The following is a 22,371-nucleotide window of genomic DNA, read 5'->3' as shown; positions in this document are numbered from 1 at the left end:
GTTCCCCTCCAGTACAGTCTCTAGAAGTTGATCCAATCGACTGGCAAGGTACTCAAATTGCTCACGGTACTCCATCAATGTCCCCTCCTGCATCAAAGCGAAGAACTTTTCGTAGAAGTCCCCTCCCCTGCTAGTTTGGAAACATTCCAACAGGCAATCCTTAAACTCCCTCCAGGTCCTTATCGGTCGCCTCGTATCCCTCCATTGGTATCATGCTAAAGCTTTCCCTTCCAAGCACATCATGCTGCCGTCAGCTTCTCCTCTTCCGACAACCTATTGACAGTAAAGTATATTTCCACCCTGTAGATTCACCCATGTGCATCCTCTCCCTCGAAGATAGGCATTTTCAATTTTTGCACCCTCATATGGCCTCTGTTCCCTTCATAATTTCCCCTTCTCCAAGGGGGTGGTTGCCCCCCAAGTGTCTCAATCATTCCTTTTGCGTTCATACCCAAACCTTTCATCGCAAACCCACCTCCCTTCAAATTCAGCACCCCTTCGATCATATTCAACCCCTCTCCTTTTAAATTCGGCAACTCTTCGATCATAATCAAGTCTCCATCTTTCCAATTCAGCTCCTCTTCTTTCAAATTCAACATCCCTCCACTCACGCCCAACCCCCTCATGTTTCTCCACATACCATCTACCAAACTCCTTCCTAGGAATAGGTCCTAGGGGAGGCATTTTTTTGTTCCCTCCAAAATCTCCACCTCTTGATCTTCCTTTCGTCTGATTGGCTTCAGATTTTCCCCACTTCCATGGTTGTCGGCGCCTTCCCTCACCTCCGACGGTGATATTTTGGTTTGGCCTTCGAGCACTTTCTTGAAAATCTCCTCCATGATGGAAAATTTTGAATCGAACTTATCATGGATGGCTGAAACATCTTTTATTAAATCTGAAACTTGAGTTTGGAGATCTAAAATTTTAGATTTCATTTGTCCAACCTCCACTTCGAGGCGTTCCTCCAACGCATCCATTTTCTTGGCCGCCATTGATGCCCAAATATTTACAGAAGGAAAATCTAGACTTCGACCTTCAAAAACAGCAACTTTCTTCTTCTTCTTCGAAATCCCAAAAACAGCAACTTTCTTCTTTGAAATCTCAAAACTAGCGGTTGAAATTTACTTAAAATAGCCCACCAAAGGTCCCAAAACCAGTTCTAATACCAATTTGATAGAAAACACTTATAGATCTCAAGTATTTCCTATCAATCTTTTGAAAACAATGAGAATTCTCCAAAAAAAATCCACACAAAACCAGGAAAACGGTAGATAAATTGTATTATTTGATGAAATGGAAACGAAAAATAACAAGATACAATTGATCCTCTATTCGAGAGGAGGATCTATCTCTCCCAAATCTCTTGACGCCGCTAGAGCCCAAAAGAAAACCTAAATCTAAGAGATCTCAAATTTCAACCAAATTCAAGATGTCCTAATCCTAGGAAAACAAATTATTTAATGCATACAATCTAAAAGTAAATCTCTAAACAGTCCCTACATTCAAATTTCCCTCCTAACTCTCTCAAAAGTCCTTCCTAAACAGCTCCATGGGATCCAGCAGCTTGCACGACTTGTACAGGAGAGGCGGTGTCACGACCCAGCCCGGTAAGCTCGAATTAAACGAGGCGGTGGTTTCTTGCCTCTTTCCTTTCCTTATGTCCCCTCGGTTTCTTCCTGGTAATGTTTCCCGTGGCTGGTTCTTCTCCCTTGCTGGGTGCTGGTTCCGGTCCCCTTTGTGCCCCTTCGGTTTCTCCCCTGGCTATTGTCCGTCCCTTGTCTCATGGCTGTTTTTTCCTGGTTTTTTGTGAGGCTATTTGGGTGTTGCTTTGGAATAAATTATGGACTGATTTAATGAGATTAAATGAAGATAAAAGGACTGTTTGGCTGCCCCATTTTCTTCTATAAATAGGTGATGTTTTGTAATGTTAAAAGAGAGTTATGTGAGGTATTTTTGGAGCTAAACCTACGGGTTTCCTTGGAAAGGCTTGCGAACTTGTTCCACCTCTTCTCCTCTCCCTCTAGAAAAGCTTTCGAGCTTGTCCTCTCTTTCATCTCGTCTTCTAACCTCTTTCTTCTCTCCGCAAGTTCGACGTCAATTGTATCTTTCTTCTCAAATCCAATGAAATGCAAGTTTAGAATTTTATTTCATAAGTTTGTAATGTCATGTTTTGTTTAAAAGTTTATAAAGTTTGTTTTTTGTCGTATAAGTTGTAATTTGTCGTATTTTTTTAGTATTCTATGTATTTTCTTATTATCCTAGGAAGCCTTTCTTTTGCTTGCAAAAATTAGGGGCCTTTCCTAATTTTTTCCTGCATCAAGTCTGGTATTGCATCATGGTCAAGCTAGTAGGTTCCAGGCTGAGCAACGTGAATAGATGACACACACCCCAACTATGATCCAATACAGCCAAGATTCAACACAATTATAATGTTGATCAATATGACATAATCATGACCCACTAAGCCAACTGATCTATTTATTATCCAAACACTTTAGCTAATAAAATTATTTGAATGGGTGACGTCAGCTTATATATTTAGTTAGCATTCTGGTTGGTCTTATGTGTTTCAAAACAAATAACTAACAAACAATGTTAAATTCAAGAAAAGATGGACACAGGTCGTAAGGATTCAGATCAAACCAATCAATAAACCCAAATTGGCATGTCTTACAATAACAAACAAATGATACAAGGCCAAGCACTTTTTTCATAAAAACAAGAAGTTTTCTCTATAAGTTCTTAACAAGCAAAGACTTCAGTGAGCTTAAATACTTAACTCAGCATAACAAGCATTCAAGCCAAACAACCAAAAAATAAACGACAGAAAAAAAAAAACATTTAAGAAAAATAATTTAAGTGTGTGATAAATTGACGATGCAAAGATACATTTTGAAAATGCCAAATAATAAAAGACCTAATTAAAGCAGTGCACTGTAAAGGGGGCAATAATCATTAAAACTTTAATACTATATATGTGCAGAAAAGTAAACACACTGCATATACCTGAAGAAACTCTTTCCAACCAGAGGGTTCAATCTGTTCTATCCTTCTGGTTAAACGATGAGATCTAGTTTCTAAGCGCTCAATTTTTTCCTTGTTAAAGTTAACCACATCCAAAACCCTTTTAAATTCTTTAAACCCCTTTGTGCTTGTCATTTTTTTCTTCAAACGGGAAACCTTTTTTCTTTGCTCTCTATAACAGTTGATAGCATCTTGATATTCTTCAGACCAATTTTTCACCTGAATACAGTAAAGCTAGTTAAGCATTATCGCACAGAATCACCAGCAATTAGCCAAAAACAAATTAATGATTTGAAAAGATATTCCAAACGCTTAACCGATAAAGAGTTCCCAATTAATAAAATTCAGAACATTTCAGACCCCCCAGTTTGTAGATAAGTCTACTGTCAAACTTAAATATCTCTGTCAGATAACTATCATGGAGTGTAGAAATGACCTGCTTAAACCCACTTTACACCATGAAGATGGGTTATTTATCAAAATCTTCATGAACCTCAATATTTTCAAAAATCAGTAGATGATGATATACTTTTTTTAACATATGACATTCTTATTCTGACATTAAATGATTTACACAATTTAATAGGTGCAGACATACGGATGGCATTCAAATATTCAATACAGGAGTAACTTGAAAAGTTTATGCAACAATACATTCTCACCTCATCATCTTCTGAGAGGCTACTCAGTACTGGAACATTTAGACTCCATGACCATGTCTCAAGAGAACCTTCTGTGCTCCATAGAGATCCAAACTCAGATTCTACTAGCTTATCCCACGTCAACTCCTCCTTCGTTAGGAGGCCCCTCAAAATTTCTCTCGGTAAAGCTTCACCATAAGCTAAAGAGACATTAGGAAGGCCAATCTTGTATATCATTTTGATCCACTTTTCTGTAAATAGATACCAAGAATTGTCTGAGCCCAAAGCTACATAATAGGCTGGCTTGCCGCTACCCTCGTCTTCCGCATATGCCAACTTAGGCTTGGACGGGTCAATGTTAGAATTCTCAGGATCTAGATGAAACTGTAGCAGCAAAATATAGAAATAATGTAATTTCCAACCATACAGAGAGAAGTCTATGGATGAATACAACTGTGCTAACAACCACAGAAAGACAAAATTGTGACTAACAAACATTCAAATACAGATTGCACTCATCAACACCGACAGCATTACACGAGATGAGAAATCAGGTAAAAACACGACAACATTCCGGTTATATTGCCTACAGTAGCATGTACTTTCTTACCTAATAAAGAAACGAGGGAAAATCAGATATAACTTTAGCTAATGGATAACATGTGAATCACTTCAGAAAATCTATGCAGCAAGCAAACATCAGCATCAACAACCGCAACAAACCTACTTGCAGATTACAGAGTCCTCTTTGCCACTGAATACAGCTTGGAGTTCTTCAACATAAATACATCACAAGCCCTCCTACATCCTTTTCATAAACAGCATAACCGCTTTGAGACACAGCAATCAATCAAACTTATCAAATTAGAAGAAAAAAGTTCCCCATGCAAAGCCTGGGATGTAAAACATTCATAAGCCTAGGAAAATTCTTTTCGATTTGGATTTATATCTTAAGAAGAGACCGATTAATCAAAATTCTATATATTATAAAGATTAAGATTAATACCCAGTCTTATATATTATATAGATTAAGGTTAATAGCTAGTCAAGATTGCAGGCGTTTAGTTTGACTTAAAATTAAAAATTTCAATGTCTACTTGAATTTGAGATCAATTCTAGTCAAGCCGATTTAACTCAAAATTGATTTGGGTTAGCTCAAAATAAATTTTGAATTTATAGGACTCAAAATAGATTCAAGAGAACTTTATATAATATTGCTTAAAGTGTTTACTAGGATGATAAAAGGTTAAAATTATGGGAAAAAAAAAAAGAGAACATTTCATCCATGATTTTGAACTTTTTCACTTGAACTCAAAATTATCCTTCCATTAAAGGAATAACTTTTCAAAAAAACAAATAGAGAAAAGCTCATTTTAAAATTAAGTGCTCTTACTATTTTGGGTTATAAAAAAGAAATCTCTCTCATTTTAATTTACCACAGTAAAAAGATATAAATTTAGTTTGCTTCGATTGATAGACATTACATGCAATATTTAAACAAAGAATATTTCTCTTAAATGAATAAATTAAAAAAATTAAAACTGAGAAGGCTCAATTTTGAAATGAAACTTTCTTGTTATTTTAGAGTTTCAGAGGAAAATTTCTCACTCATTGGGCATCAGTAATATGTATAAAATTTTGCCAAAACATAATATTCTCATTAACATAGCCATTTCAAGTAAAAAAGCATCTTCTGATTTTTTTTTAATTCAACAAAGGATAATAAAGACCTGTACATTGGCTCCTATAATTTCGAAGTTTTATCCAGAGATATCATAGTACATTCTATTCCTACATTACGCTACAAAAGTCTTCATTTTTTTACAACATCACATTCAATAAATTTTTCAGTGACCCATATTAATCCACCAAAATATATTAAGGGTTTGTTTGGTTGGATATTTCATAATGGATTCATTTCAGAAATACAGAACATCTGAAATACATGCATTTTAAAAATGCAAGACTTATTTGTTTGGATGCCAATTAAACTTCCTGAAATAATTTTATGTATTTGTTAAGGTACATTTCAAATACTCTCTCTCTCTCTCTCTCTCTCTCTTATTTTTATATGTAAAATAGAGAGGAGATGATGAGCTAAGGAACGGGAGATAATGGGCAATGCAACAGGCAAGAGAGCAAGAGGATGCAAGTGAGGCAGCGAGGAGATGGGCAACTAAAATATTAGTATTGTGCAATCATTGAATATTATTATCAATAAAGGCTAGTAAATTAGTATATGTAAAATTTTTCACACGTATGATTGAAGCTAACATACAGTTCAATGGTTGGCCTTGAGTTGGATTTATTTTGGATTTTCAATAGATCCCGGATTGAGACTCACTTGTGTTTAATGAGGTTTCTGATAGGTAGAGAAAGAAAATGCTTGTTTAAGATCACTTTCAGGCAATAATTAAAAATATGCTACAACAACAACAACAACAACAACATCAAGCCTTTATCCCACTACGTGGGGTCGGCTACATCAATCCTTTTTCTCCATTGTGTCCTATTAAAAGTCAAATTCTCGTTTAAATCTAATAAAGAAAGGTCATTCCTAATATTTTCTAACCAAGTCAGAAAAAAATATGCTAGAGAAAGAAAAAATAAAGTAAGGGATCATAAATAGACTTTTAATTTCTAGAAATATACTTACTTTTTTTACCTAACTAAAAGAGAATCAAATATAAATTTTAAGATTCTGGTTCCATATTTCACAGGAATGCAAATTTGCACTCTATGAAGGGAGAATATGCATATGAGAAAGAATGTGTGGGAAGAGAAAATAACATACAATATGTGATGTTTTTAAGAAAAAAATTGTAGAAATTGATGAAAATAGGAGAGAATTATTCAGAATTTAATGGAAATTAAGAGAAAAATCCAGAAATATCAATTTTTGTACATTTCAACAACCACGCTAACAAACCATTGATTGTAGTGTCCATAGAATCTAATTAGCAGTCATGGGTTGCCTCCTCTTAAAAATCCCGAGTAGACCTAAGTGCTTTGGTTATAATTTAAGTTTAAGACTTATGTCTATTAGAATGCCCGTTATTTTATTTAATTTGAGGTTTATGGCTTCTATTAGGAGTTGCCTAGTAGTTTGGGGCTTACGGCTCCGTATAGGCTTTGCTCGATAATTTGATTTAGGATGGAGCTTATGGCTCCGCTTAGTAGTTGCTCGATAATTTTGATTAAGGATGGGGCTTATAGCTCCGCTTAGGAGTTGCTCATAGATTTATTTGGGATGGGGGCTTATGGTTCCACTTACGTGTTGCCCAAAAATTTGATTTAGGATATGACTTACGGCTCCACTTAGGAGTTGCACGAGGATTTGATTTAAGATGAAGCTTACGGGTCTGCTTAGGAGTTGCCCAAGAATTTGATTTGGGATGGGATTTGATTTGGAGTGGGGCTTACGACTCCGTTTAGGAGATTCCTAGTAGTTTAGTTAGAGATAGGTCTTCCTGCTTCCCTAGGAAGCAGCCTTTTTTTAATTTTGGGTTTATCACCTCTCTTAGTGTTTATTTAGGGTTGATCACTTCTCTTAGAAGTTTTCCAAAAAGTAAGTCTTACTGCTTCCATTAAAAGTTGCATTTTTATTTTATTTGGGGTTTATCACTTCACTTAGAAGTTTCCCAAAGAGTATGTCTTATTGCTTCTATTGGAAGTTTCCTGTAGATTTTGATTAGGGATAGATTACTTCACTTAGAAATTCTCCCTAATAAATTAGTTAAAGCAGGCCTTATGACTTCTAGTAGAAATTACGTGTTAATTTAGGTTTAGTTTGAATTTGTTTTAGGGTGAGTTACTTCCGATAGGTCTTACTGCTTCATTTATAAGTAGCATGTAGTTTTGATTTGGGGTTTATTAGGGTTTTATTACTCCACTCATAAGTTTCCTTAACAACTTAGTTAAAGTAGGTCTTTCTGCTTCCATTGGAAGTTGACTAACTTGGCTTAGGGTTTGTTACTTAGAAGTTTTCCTAACAAATTGATTAAAGTAGGTCTTACTGCTTCGATTTGAAATGGCCTGTAGATTTAGGTTTTGATTAGACATAGGTCTTACTACTTCAATTAGAAGTTAACTGTTAATTTAGCTTGGGATAGGTCTTACTGATTCCATTGGAACTGGCCTATAGTCTTAACTTAAGGTTTTGTTAATTCGTTTAGAAGTTCCACTAAAAGTTTGGTTAAGAGCAGCTTACTGCTTCCTTTGGAAGTTGCTTGTAGATTTTAGATTTGAACTTATGAATAGTTACTTTTGATTTCACTCTCTTGTTTCAGCAATTTTCCTTGTGCCTCAACGTTACTGCTTTAGTTTCAGCACTTTGACTTTTCCTTTAGCACTGTTGCGTTGTTGCAGTACTAAATTTATTCTTGTTTATTTGTTAACAGGTATTTTGGAGCCCACTCTGATGGGAGATTATTTGGTTTTGAATTTAAATTTATTAGTTTGTAGTTTGACTTTATGGGACTGTTGTACCAGAGATAGTTTAAGTGCAAACATTTGATTATGTTTTTTTTCTTTTTTTTTCCTTTTCTTTACTCCATTTTTTATTGCATTTTTAAATATATTAACTAATTAATTAATTGAGAAAATTTTAATTCATTGTGTTTTATTTCAATTTAATTAATTAAAGTATTTTAACGATTATTCAATTATCTTTTAATTTAAATTAAATTAAAACTTTAATTGCAAATAATACATTTAAATGCAATGATTTAGATATAACGATGCTCACAAAATTATTTTAAAATGGCTCTCAAATTGATTATAAAATGCTACAAGAATCACTCCCAAAAGATATTTTAAAATTGCACTTTTTTTCTTGAAAATTTGATACCCTCCAGGTGTCCCTTCAAGATACGACGGCACATGATCTTCAAGTTAAGCTCTTACTGGCTTTAACTAAGATATAATGGTGTGAGGTCTTCAATTCAAGTATTCCTGGCCAGATATAAAGATACAATGGTGTAGGTCTTCCGATCAAAATACATGTTTGCTTATAACTAATTATTTAATACTTTTTTCTCAAAAATATGGCAACCTTCCGGCTCCCCTCCCCACAAAAGGAGGTTGAGACGGCACTTGTTGTTGGTTCTTCTCAGCTGAATCTAAGATACGAGGGCAAGAGGTTTTCAAATCAACATCTTCTCGGCCGGATCTAATATACAACGAAGCAAGGTCTTCAATTTAAGAATTCCTAGTCGGATCTAAGATACAAAGATGCAAATCTTCCATGCTTTCTTTTTTATTATATGTTTTTTCCTTATACACAAGCACTTTTGTCACCTTATACTCACGGGCAATAAAAGGCATTCCTAGGCACTATACAAGAGTAAAGATGAGAAAGCTCTCTGCACTTACGGTTGAAGAGGAGAAGCTAAGGTGTGGAGGAAATTATGTTCGAAGTGGGTTGAGGCAATCACAAGGATGAACGGGTTGCGGGTTGTGCATGTTCGGGATCGGAGCAGGATCAAGTCAAACGGACACGCGACGGGAGCGGGCACATCGAGACTCGAGCAGGCGCAAACGGTTTACGGGATTGTGTGGCCTTAGACGGGTTGAGGGGTTGTACATGCACGGATGGTCGATGTGACATAACTGTGGGATATCACGACTGGACGTGAAGGAAAGCACGCGAGATCTCATAGACGGGCACGTGTGGGCTTTCAGTTGGAGTGGGCTACGCAGGAGAGAGAGTCATACGAGTGGAAACGGGCACACGAGAATGTGAGGTGATGCGGACGATCGGTCGAAGAGGATCATGTGAGAGTAGGGTTATATCGGCTTTATTGATCGGTGAAGACCGCTCGTAGGAGACATTGGGCAGTGTGGGTTGAAGGCTCGTGAGCATGGGCCTCGTGCAAACTGAAGCATGACATAACATAACGTAACTTCTCTTCTCATTCTGTTTCTAGTATTTTTTTTATTAATCGTATGGATGTGTCGTTTCCCGCGCAATGCATCTCTTCAATCATTTTTTGAAACATTGCACCTCTTCAATTTCTTTTTTTTTTTTTAATTTAGTCAACATGTACCATTAATATCTCCCATAGCGTACCTTCTCCAAAATTAACTCTCACTGTGTAATAACCCAAACCAAAGTAGACGAAGATGCTTGGTGTCGATTCGATCACATAGAAATCGCAAAAGCTGAAGCATTATGTTGATTTGAGGAAGAAAAGAGGGGATTGTCATTACGTTTCCGTGAGAAAGACGAAGAGCTTGCTCCTGTCGATTGGAGTTGAAGAGGCCAATTGGAGAGGGTGTTGTTTGGCTTGTAGTCTCACAAGAAGTGAATCGTTTCAACCCTATAAATCACAAAGAAGAAGAGTCGAGGGCATTGCAAATGATTCACCTCTCACATACTGCATAAATTAAAGAAATATAATATGAATAAAACAACTAGATATATGTGATTGCATGTGCATGTTGACTGATAGAACATACCGTCTTATGGTACTAACTGGGGACGTAATGTATCGTGCACATAAATAAAAAAAAGTTATGAAAAATGAGTACCTTTATTGGTACTAAATTAGACAGTGGCTCCTATGATGGTTATATTATTTATGAGAAAGAAGAAAGATGTAGATAAAAATATTATATATGTATATAATAAAAGTCTTGAAATGAAATGAATCTAAATGGAATTACTTTAAGATATGAATTGAAATGATCATGCATATTGTTCCAATTATTTTGGGTTGCTATAATTTAGAAACATATTTTACTAATTGAGCTATGGCTTACTTCTAATTACTCTAACATTTTCATGTATAATTTAATAAAATCAAAATGAGTACAAGAGGTAAAAATGTATATCATAAACTGATGCACCGAATGAAAGGTATTTAATTCATTTCATATCAGTTTATATTTTTTTGAAGTTTTAGTGGCTCTTTCGGAGTATTAGAGATAGATTTAGCAAATGAAAATTTAATCTACAGCCCGACCGTCTATTCCCACCTCATTAATTACAGCCTCAGGACCGGGTTGTGACACTCTGAATAAGGAGGACTCAAATTAAAAAATATGCACACATGTTTATCAAGGCCTAGATTCAAATGCATTTGAATCATGTCATTTTGCACTAGTTTCACATACATGTCTACCTTAGACAAATGTTTTCTTGATAACATCTAAATAAATGTAAATTACCAAATTCTTAGCTTAAAAAAAAACAGCTAAAGTTTAAGGTCATGACTTTAACATATAAAGCAGAACTATCCAGCTAGTGTTGTCCAAGGATTGAAGATAAGGCATACATCAAGATTGAAAGGTTATATTGGGTTTGTCATTATTTCCAGGAACATGCTGAGCAAACCACTAACTATTTACTAAAATGAATGCAAAGGAACTCCTGAAAAATACTTCAACCTGGAACTTTAAAAACCAGAATCAAGTTACATATACTAATGCAATGATTGGATGAGACTTGCCAGATTTCTTTTAGTTAAGAATGGACGAAACTGAACCTGTTTGTAACATGTGAAGCATAAAAAGGCCTCACCTTTCCCATATAAACACCAGAGACAAGATGCTGAACTGATTCGCTGTCTTTATATTGCAGACAAATGAAAGGCAGTTGTCCAGTTTCAAGTTCATCCAATAATGGTTTCCATGCAGCCATGCGCTTAAGCTCCATCTTTTGTCTGAGTTCAGTTCGAAACTGTTTCTCTACCTGAAAATGACTGAGTATAGTTAATATACATACCGAGGTTACATTACCTACTCATTACAACTTGGGAAGAGAGAAAATATAACAAAGATCTAATAAATGGACAAGAAAAAGCAAATGTAAGAAAACACAAAGCACATAAAATAAGCATCTAACAGTACAATGGACAGCTAAATACTCTTAGTAATCACGCATAAAAAGAAATAACTTGGCAAAGAGGACCTTGGTAGGCTCTGAAACATGTCCCTTAGTTTCAGAGCAATTGAATCTGTATCATTTTGAAATGCTTAATTGCCAGATAGAAAAAAAAAATTTTTTGCGGCCAAGTTATAGAGTTTGTACAAACAATCAAATTTTGCAAGACACGCATTGGTTAGCTCCAAGAAAAAACTGAAGCTTGAGGAAGAAAAAGTATTGAAGCTAAAGATCCACTGACAACTTATTATAGCAGTACATATCTTCTCACTGCCTGGAAAGCCTAGTTCTGTTTGACAGTGATCTGAAACTAACCGAGATAAATCTTACTAAACTTCGTCATTTTTAATTCTTCTTAAAATCCTTATAAATGGAAATTTCTTTATTGAACTGTGTTAACGTACACATGTAATCCTCTAGTTAATTAGGTCAAAAGTGGACAATAAAAACATAGTTTGATAAAAGACTGACTTCAAGCGTCCCAAATCTATTGCTCATCTCAACAAGCAGGCCACCTGATACGCTCAAAATGCGAGATAGTACATAAAATAAGCACTTAACAGTATAATGGCCAATCAAATACTGTTGGTAATAACTCAGAAAAAGGAACTACTTGGCAAAGAGAGGCTTGGTAGGCTCTAAAGCATGTCCAATTAGTTTCAGGGAAAATGAATATGCATCATTATGAACTGCTTTATTGATAAAAAAATATATTGCAGCAAAGTTGTAGGGTTTCTGAACAAACAATCTAATTTTACAAGACAAACATTGGTTAATTGTTGTCCTCCATATGTATTCCAAGATCGATTCGAGCATGTGCGATAATGATTACAATCAACTAATGTGACGTTGTGAGAAACAAGGTTGAAGCACCTCAACTGTGATCGAAATCACCCAAACATTGCCTCATCGACACATTTAAAGCATTGAAATCATCAAAGGAATACTTCCCATGCTCAACTCCATAGATTAATGATAAGAATGACAGTCTATAAGTGCGATGTTGTGCGAAACCATCCGAAAGTCTTGTTCATAAAATGGGTTGCGCCAACATGTCAGAAGCACCAAAAGTAAACACCCATCAAGCTCGATTCAAGCGAACGAAATCCAAAATGATGAACTATGAAAGCGATCTTATGCAAAATAGCTCGAATGTCCTCCATTCGTGAAATGGATCAGGCCATAGCATCTCAAATATCAAAATTATTAGGAAAGCACACCCATGTAGCATAGGCTCCCACACAAGGGAAAAGGCAGATGAATCCATAAGCACATGAAACAAAGACGAATTCAAAGCAAGTGAGTGACAAGAATTAGCCAAATGAATCAACACGCATTTAAATAAATACATATTAATTATTATTCTAAATATTTTAAAATTTAATTTAAATTTTATATTTTAATATTTAAATTAATTAAATTTTAAAAAAAAATTGAAATCTATTGGTACACTTACTCTGTCCTTCTACTATAGTAAAAGGATATTCCTATTTTTATTTAAAAAAAGGGAAATAAAACTAAAACAAAACCTAAAAAACTGTAACTCTCATCACCTCCCTCGTCTTCACTCAGCATTCCCATTCTCAACAATAGCAATTGCCTCTCCTTTCACCCTATATTTGTTTGCACACCAAGCGACAGTTCGCCCTCTACTAGCACAACTAACAGCCATTCCAATATTGACCCTCTCTTGTCTCTCATGTGAGATGTTACACCTGGACATCGGCCGCCCCTTGTCCCTTTCCCTATCGATGACTTTTCTCCACTCAAGTTGCCACCATCGGCCAACTTTTCTACAACCGCCCTTTCCCTTCTTAAAGATCCACCTCCACGCCAACCACCAGCTAGCCGCCTACAGCTTCTCCACGTCTCCAACCTCCATAGGTCAACAACCAACTCCATCTCCTTTATCTCCCTCAACCTCCTCAATTTTTTCTCCCTAAACAAAGAGAGAATAACTAAAAAAATATCTCCAACCACTTTCTCTAGCTAAAACTATCTCTATTTTCCTCTACATATCTTTCTCTGCAAAATATATGTTCTTTCTCTTGTAAATAGAGAGATGACTCCAACCTCACTCTCTCCCCTCATTTTCTCTCACTACACCAAAAAAAATATGTGTCAAGTTCACTTACAAGTTCATTGTGCCACCGTTGCCCTCGACAATGCCTCCGTGTGCTAGATTATAAAATGAAACAATTCAAAAAAATCCACATGCTTCTTTCTTGACACTTTGGGATATTTAAAAATTTTCATACGCAATGTCGCATGAAACCGGTCATACACGTCTTTCTTAACATGATTAGCATGCCTAGACTCATACATGGCGAGGATGCCCTGAGGTTGCCGAAATTTTGACTAAACATGACCTTAAAAAGATACATGCATAGAATCTTAAATGAAAAAAATGTAAATACAAATAAAATGACGAAGCCAAAGGTATACACTAAAAATGGCAATGCAAGCAAGCATAAAGGAGCACAATATTGAATAATGAATTGAAAAAACCGTACTTATAGGGGACAATGAAAAGCTTGCAAGTTCACTAAAAATGCGAACAAAACCTCGCCACTACACTAAAAAATCTCAAGGACTCTCAGTAATGAACATAAGTGAACGTAAGAAATGTGAGAAATGAATCACCATCCCCTATATTTATAGGAAGACTTTGAACTCCTGTGAGACCAGAAGCATAAAATTTTTTTTTATTAAAACGACAAAGAACAAAATGTCAAAAATCTAACTTTCTAATTCAGTAATTCGTCTCAAATTCGTCTACTTTGCCAATGAATTCACAATATTTTCGTACAAGCACACAAAAAAAGATAATTAAAAAATGCAATATTACAAAATATGAATGCAAACATTAAAGCATGGATAATTTTAATGCTTACATTTGCTTTCAGAAGATAATCTTATGACGTCTCAAAACTCGTACAAATGTTGTGACACAAAAATAATCAAATTCAAATATTTTTATGTCATATGTACACATTACAATGCGCTTTTAAATTCTATTAAAACAACTCAAGATGCATGCAGACACATCAAGCGCATTAAAAATTGCACAAATGTGTCATCAAGTACACTAAAAATCGTGCAAGCATATGAAGCATTTGCATTGACAAATGTCTAAGAAAAGAATCTCTATTACAAAATGAAATGTCTCAAGTGCCCCAACCAACGTGACAAATGTGTGAACGTAATGTATGAGAATGTTGCGTGCATTAGAAAATAATAAATAAGACTTAAATTTCTCACTCTAACAAGCATATAAATATATTGGAGCCTTTAAGACCAATTTTAACTTTCAATTTTCTTTTAAAAAAATAAAACACATGCATATAGTCTGACAAATATGCTTAATGCTCAAACACGAATTATGAGAATATGTTATAATTGGATACATAATTTGTAAAATCCCTTAGCTGAAATTTAATTTCAGCAAAACCAAAAATTGGCAACAAGAGAAAATAGGAAGAAGAACTCACAAGAACACTTTTTATTGAAATAGTTATGAAAGAAAAGATTGGACCTTCAATTGGAGAGGAAGATCCGACTCTTCCAAATTCCTAGCCGCCGGCTAGAGCCCTCACAATCCTAATAAATTTTAATTTCAACAACAAAAGCAGAATCCCAAAAATACAATATTGTTAGCCTTAAATAGAGTCCCCTAATTTCCTCCCAAAATAGTCCCCTTTTCCTAAAAAGTTTCCCCTCAAATTTGAATTCAAATTAGATCTATTTCCCTAATTAATTCCCTACCAATTGTAATAAAAACTTTCCTAAACAATCTCCCTTGATAATGAATATTAATTCTCCTGGGCTTTCCCAAAATAATTCCCTCTCAAATTTAAATTTAAATTGAAAATCTTTCCCTAAATAATTCCCTCTTTATTCCTCCTCACATAATGAATCATAGCTTTTTTGGGCCCCACAAGGGGGGCCGAATTTTCCCTATTTTATGCTCCATATTCTGCTCAGTCAAATGGTTTGTTCGGTCCATGCTGCACCAAATGGTTGGGTTGGCCGCCCCCTCCAATCGTATAAGAAACTGTGCGGGGTTAAATACAAATTGAACTGATATTCCTTTTTTTAAATTGAAATAATTGCATATTATCTAACAAATGTGATTAACGCTCGAACACAATATGTAAAACCCGAAATTTGTCGATCGGATGCGTCGCACGCATTTCGATGCACCGTAACGAAATTAGGTGAAATTTCAAAGTCGTCGGAATTTGACGCAATAAATTTTATTAAATTCTACGCGAATTTTCGATCGAAAAGGTATAAAGAACGTATACCTAATTTCACACGATTTGAAAATTAAAAATCGCCGAAGATGTTTAAGTAATTTTTAACCCTTTATACCCAATTTACCCTTCATGAGATATTAGGGAAGTGTTTGGAAGAGGGGCACATGCGTAATTTACTTCCTAATTCTACCTTAATTCCCCTCATACCGCATAGGTACCAATTCATTCGGTCCATTGCTCGTTTCCTCGGCCGAGAGAGGGGGAAGGCGAGCGGAATAGAGGAAGGATTGGCGGGAGCTAGCGAAAGCCGGCGACCGGTGGTGATTTCTGGCGAGTTCTTTGGGAAAAATCAAGAGGAAGGCTTGGGAAAGTCTAAGGTATGGTTTCTTGAAAATATTTCTAAGCTTTTCATGTGATTTTCCTTTAAGGAAATTTCAAGGGTTTCTCCCAAAATTTTGTTTCCTCCAAAATCTCTTTACAATAAAGATTACCCTTACTATTAGAAATGTTTTTATGCTTACAAATCAAACTTTCATAGGAAAACTTTTGAGTTTAGAAATTAGGGTTTTGATGAAATGTTAAAATCTTTTGGAGAGAAGGTTAGGGAAGGCTTAAGAACAATTTTTAGCCATGAAAATGCAAGATTTCTTCAAAGAATTTTAGGTTCAACTCTTAGGGTTTTTCACTAATTGGAAAAATGTTGATGCATGCTTACCTAAAATGATTCCAAACAAACTTAAGAGAGCTCTAATGGTGAAATTTGGGCATTTTTCACAAAATCTTATTTTTCCCTAATTCTTATATGTAATAATCTGAAAATTAAACGCCCTAAAATTATAATTAGGTAAGAGGGATGTTTTAATATGCAAATTGAATGAAATTAGTGAAGAATTATGTTTCCAAAAATTGGAATTTAGGTAAATCCGAAAATTAGCATTTAAGTTACATTTTATTAAGAAAAATATTTGATATAAAAGCATGAGATTTGGATATGTTAATGAAAATTATTAGATATGTGATAAATTAACTTTTAAAATATTAAATATGAGATAAATATGCTTTAGGGTATGAGTAGGTTAATGAGCTTTAATGATCCTAAAGAGATTAATAAATTAATGGAATGTGTAAGGTGTTTAGTGAGGTATAGTGATTTGGGTTGATATAAGAGGCTTATGTTGTTATGTGATCGTTTTTGGTGTGAATATGTTTTGGTGTACAAAGAGATCTTAGAGGAGATCTTAAGGATAGATGTATAAACTTTTCTGGTATGTAAGTAAATTTTGACAGTTTTAGTAGAGCTCTGTATTTGTTTTTAATTATGTTTGATGTTCAGCAAGATATATTACATGCTTCCTATTATTAAGTGTAGAGTTTGATATGTTGCAATCCTTCTTTGTTATACTCCAGTTTGAATGTTAAAGGGTGAGTCAAACTGGGGTGTGACAGTTATATTGTAACTTTTCCTTAGAACTTGAAAAGATGAGGTATTAAGGAGAGATCGGTGAAACGACACTTTCAAGGAGCAACATTTGAGGTAGGAACTCTTTTTTCTAAAAACTCATATTCCTTTATGTTTTGAAATGTTATATTAAATGTTCTCATTGCATATTCAATATTCTCATGTATATTAAATGTCCTCATTATTTAAAGCAACGCATATTTAATGTTCTCATGCATATTAAAGTTTCAATATTTGATAGTAAGCAATGCATAGAAGTCTCTTTCATATAAACTTGTCATATACTCAATGTATATGATTGATATGAAAATGTTACACTACATATCTATGTTTCTATGAAAAGAATGTTTAAATGATTGTGCATGTTGAAGGCGGAGTATCAAATATGGTGCAAAAGCACAATACAGCTCTTTTGAGCAATATGGCTCTTCGGGGCAAAAGAGGAAAGGAAAATAAATGGCCAAAAATATGTTTGTGTACCTGATCAGTACACTTCTGGTACTCCAGTACGGTTGTATAAGATAAAGAATAAGCAAGCATATTAGAACATTTATGAGACAAAGGACATGACATAGTTGAAAGGATATGCATATGAATTAGCATGTGATATCTAGCATATACATAAGAACTAGCATGTGATACTTAGCAAAACAATCATGACATTTCATAAATATATAGAAGAGTTAACTCACTTTTAGCATATATGTTGATTTTCATTTAATTGGTTTATGAATTTGTTAGAGTTAGTGTTACATATTGAGCTCTAACTCATTCCCTCGTTTTGGGATATTTTCAGGAGAACCCGCTGCTATGAATGGCTGATCGCCCTTGGTACACTTACAGTCGTAGAGGACCAGATGACAGGTTCCTCTTAAGTTCCTTTTAGTTGTAGTTTAAATTTTTGGGTGGTTGGCATGAATGAAAAAGATTTTATAGCCACCTTTGTATATTCGAAACTTTTTATGCAATGATATGAAATGCTTATTATATTTGGAATGTGTAAAAAAAATTTAAAAAAAAATTATATTTGGAATGTTGTTTAGAAGCGCTTTTAGTTTCCTTTTGAAGTATTTTAGATTCTTCAACGCATGTTTTATAAAAATTTCATGTTCTGAATGTCCGACATTCGTTCTCGCCTCGTCTACATGAGCTCACCGGGCCAGGTCGTGACACAATATATCATAATATTGCGCAAAGTTAAAAATAAATTGCGCTATAGTTTCCTTTTTAAAATTAAAATGTTAGCATATGCTCCAACAAATGTGTTAAATGTTCGAATACAAAATCTAAGAATGCTCTACAGGGCTAAAAGAAAATTGGACTAAATTATCTTTTTAAAATTGAAACTATATACCTGCATGTGCTTCTACGAATAAGCTAAACACTCAAAATATAACATTCAAGAAAGTTGCATAGGTCAAGAATGGATTAAACAATCGTTCTCTGACTTTCAAAGGCAATGTAATCACTCCACAAAGCTTTCAATCACTTAAAAATCACAAACTCTTTCCTGAGCTCAAACATACCCGTGTGTACTCCAACCAATCCATCAAGTTCAAAAATTTAAGGTATGAGAATGCTACACAAACTAAAATCGAAATGAACAAATATTAGACTCGAACCACTACAAGCAATTTGGCAGAGTTGATGAGATAAAAAAATAATAAAATTAAAATCTTAACAACCTTATAAAGGTCGTGTTCACTGAAAATATCATTGGACAGAAATATATCTTTCGAAATGCCCCCAAATCTACAATGAGTAGGATATTTTATAAGTCCATTAAGCATAAATGAATGATATAGATCAATAATTACTACTTCGAATTATGAAACACCTACTGAGTTATATATTTGTATGCTTCACCTCCATTAGTTGATGACAATTTTCAAAATAGCTTCTGATGGAATAGATAATTCATATAAAGGATGAGGAATTTCTGTACAATCAGCTATGAGTGCCTTTTGTTAGGTATATGTGTACCCATAGTTGATGTATGGTGGAGTTTCAGATTTTTATTCATACTTATTATTCTGCGGTCTATTGGATTTGCAGTATTGCAACATTTATTTAGATAGATCTTGTAATGAGGATCATATGATAATTCCTCAAGATGTTAACATGTACATATACAACTTTGTATCTTACTGTTATTTTGAATGAAAAGATCAATGTGTAATCACTTTTTTATACATCAGATGTCTTTGGATTTGGATAATTACACATTTTTATCAATTTTTATATTAAACTATGTAGCTGCAAATTACTAAATTGTCCACGTGCAAATGTTTACATATTTTTATCAATTGTTAAATTAAATTATGTATGTAGTTGTATATTGTCCATGTGAAACCATCATTATGAATGTAAATTTTTTTATAATGGTTAGATCGGCCAAGTGTTGGGAAGTTCGCCTCCTGTCCCATCAATCAATTCCAGCATCATTTTATTATGAGCTCCCGAACCTAATCATGGTAATATGCCACAAAACTCAATCATAAAATGAATAAATAAATGGTGACTAATCCTGCCAGCAATTGAACATTAAAAAATCATAGAAAAATCAAGATCTTTATTAATTGAAAGCACAAATCAGAAAGAGGTGCTGTGAATAATAAAAAATTGTGAGATTAAGACATTACCCTCAGTTCTTCCTGTAAATATAAGATTTCAGCGTATTCTGCCTCCAAGAGTTGCTCTTGGCACTTTCTGTCAATAGCTTCATCAGTAACTTCCTTTGAAAGCAACTCAATTTCTTTCCTGATCCTTATTAGTTCTTCTTTAGCAGCAAGCATGACATTACTTCCAACATAGTTACCAAAACTTTGTTCAACCAGTTTCCTAGCTTCTTCTAATGTCCTACCGGAACTAGAAGTTTTTAAATTAGCCGATTTGCTTGACATGCGAGTAACTTTTTCACCCTGTGAACATTCAGCATGTCACAGACTTGGACAAACAATAATAAAAAATTAAACTGAAGCAGATCATTCACACCTTCCGAATAAGATACATACAGCTAGGAGATTAAGAACCATTCCATAAGAAGCAGTAAATTGTGATACAAGAGGTTCAAGCCCTGTGAACAGAAGCTCACAAGATTCTTCAGCTCCTTCATATGGAGTTTGAACAAGAACAACATAACCAACTTCATCAATACCTCTCCTTCCAGCACGACCTGCCATCTGAAGTAGCTCATTTGAGCTTAAAAGTGTCCGTCCTGATTCACCCCTTTTGATAAGAGATGAAATTATTGCTGTCCTAGCAGGCATATTGATCCCAGCAGCAAGTGTTTCGGTAGCAAAGACAACCTTGACAAGACCTCTTTGAAATAGTTCCTCAACAAATGACTTCCAAAGTGGTAAGCAGCCCGCATGATGTGCTGCAATTCCTTGCAGAAGACCTTTTATAGCTCCTTCCCTAATAGCATCAGGATACTGCACCCTAAATCTCCGCAGTTCAAGTTCAACTTCGCTAGCTTCACAGTCATCTAAAAGCATGCAATCCTCAAGGTACTGAACAGCAGCATCACAACCTCTTCTACTAAAAATAAACCAAATAGCTGGCAGCATATCCTTCACCCTAAGGTGCTTCAAGGTATCCCTGATTTGAGGAACCTGAAGGGAGAAGGATACAAAGTTAAAAATCTACTAGATTTTACTTAAAATAATTAAAAGCATCAAAATACATAAGAGAATGGAAAAAAATAAGATCAAAAATGAGAAAACATGTCAATCATACTTGTGAGCGACGTATGTTGTTTATGACATTCTTTGACAAAGGTGTTTTTCTTGAGATCCCGGCAACCCTACTAAAGCTTTGTTCAGTTTTGTTCGATCTATGCTTTCTTGTTCTGTTCTCATTGTAAGTATCGACCTTTGAGGGTGATGGATGCACGTTATCAATTGAAAGCTTCCTGCATTCAATGGAGTAAAGTTGCAAAGTTTGACTGGTCTTTTACTATAGCAGTAAGAAGCACGTCATGCATCACAAAACATAATTACAACATCCATATTTACCAGCTAGAAGTCACTGTTTCACGAAGCAATGAAGAAAAAGAGGTAAACTATCAGTCAAGATGTGTCTTCATGCCATAATTTGATTATAAACTAAATTTCCAAGAAATATTTTAACTCCATCCATATTTTTCTTCAGTAATGTATTGCATATTCCTCATCTTGTAATAAATCTTCTATAAATCCATAAAATCACTAAAGATAATAATTGCAAGGTAACATTTTTTTATTGATCATTTTGTATTTCAAAACCTCACAACGGTGAATACAATCGGGCAAGCTAAGGAAAATGATGAGTTATATTTTCTTGAAAACAACAATCACTTATCATGTTCTTTCATTTTCGTCATCAATACAAGTCATTTAAAAACATCAATATATTAGAGATCTCTTTCAAAGCCCTAAAATATATGTTTCTTTCTCTTTTTTTTTTTAATGTAAACGTAAAAAATTCTCATTGTGAGACTTATGAAATTGCAAAATATCATCGTGTTATTTTTCTTGACAGTGGTTTTAGATTCTCTACTCCTTTTCTAATTATTCAATCATATATTTAGAAACCTTCCAAAATCTCCAATTTTTTTGGAGCTATAGGATTTGTCACCTTTATTGATGTTTGCACTTGAATGATATAGATATATCTTATGAAATAAAAAATATATATCAGCATTAACTTTCTCATTTTTACTACAATGATACAAAAATAATTATATTCTAACATCAAAGTATTTAAGATTGATAATGCTCATGATTGTTTTAATCATGCATTATCATCTTTATTTCATAAAGAAAGAATCATCCACCAATCCAGAATCATCCACCAATCCTTCTATCTTGACTCTCCAACAAAATGGAGTAGAAAAAAAATTGCTGTCATCTATTAGAAGGCATTTGAACTCTGCTATTCAAAAATTAAGTGCCAAAAAATATTAGGGAGAAACTCCTAACTGCCACATACCTACTTAATAGAATACCCTAAAAAACTAACGATTTCAAAAATCCTTTAAACTATCTTGTTATATTTTTCTCCACAAATAACTTACTCTCAAATTTAAAAAAAAAAAAATCTTTAACTGCATTGGCTAATTCC

At 34.4% G+C, this 22,371-nt stretch overlaps 1 protein-coding gene across 2 annotated transcripts in view; it reads right to left on the bottom strand.

Moving 5' to 3' along the window:
• LOC110115350 (DExH-box ATP-dependent RNA helicase DExH15 chloroplastic) overlaps positions 1–21,181 on the bottom strand; it is a gene marked incomplete at its 5' end in the record, with an annotated part of 41,958 nt that extends 20,777 nt beyond the window's left edge. For both annotated transcript variants that reach the window (XM_028694858.1, XM_020848565.2), the window contains 6 exon segments: positions 3,007–3,243; positions 3,687–4,049; positions 11,188–11,358; positions 19,911–20,189; positions 20,283–20,882; positions 21,007–21,181. In XM_028694858.1, the coding sequence (XP_028550691.1) occupies positions 3,007–3,243; positions 3,687–4,049; positions 11,188–11,358; positions 19,911–20,189; positions 20,283–20,882; positions 21,007–21,181 (1,825 nt within the window).
• Positions 21,182–22,371: the final 1,190 nt, after the last annotated feature.

Source organism: Dendrobium catenatum, unplaced genomic scaffold (genome assembly GCF_001605985.2).
Source record: "Dendrobium catenatum unplaced genomic scaffold, ASM160598v2 fragScaff_scaffold_586, whole genome shotgun sequence".
Classification (NCBI taxonomy): Eukaryota; Viridiplantae; Streptophyta; class Magnoliopsida; order Asparagales; family Orchidaceae; genus Dendrobium; species Dendrobium catenatum.
Note: the sequence above shows the minus strand (reverse complement) of the source record. Positions and strands in the feature narration are given on the sequence as shown.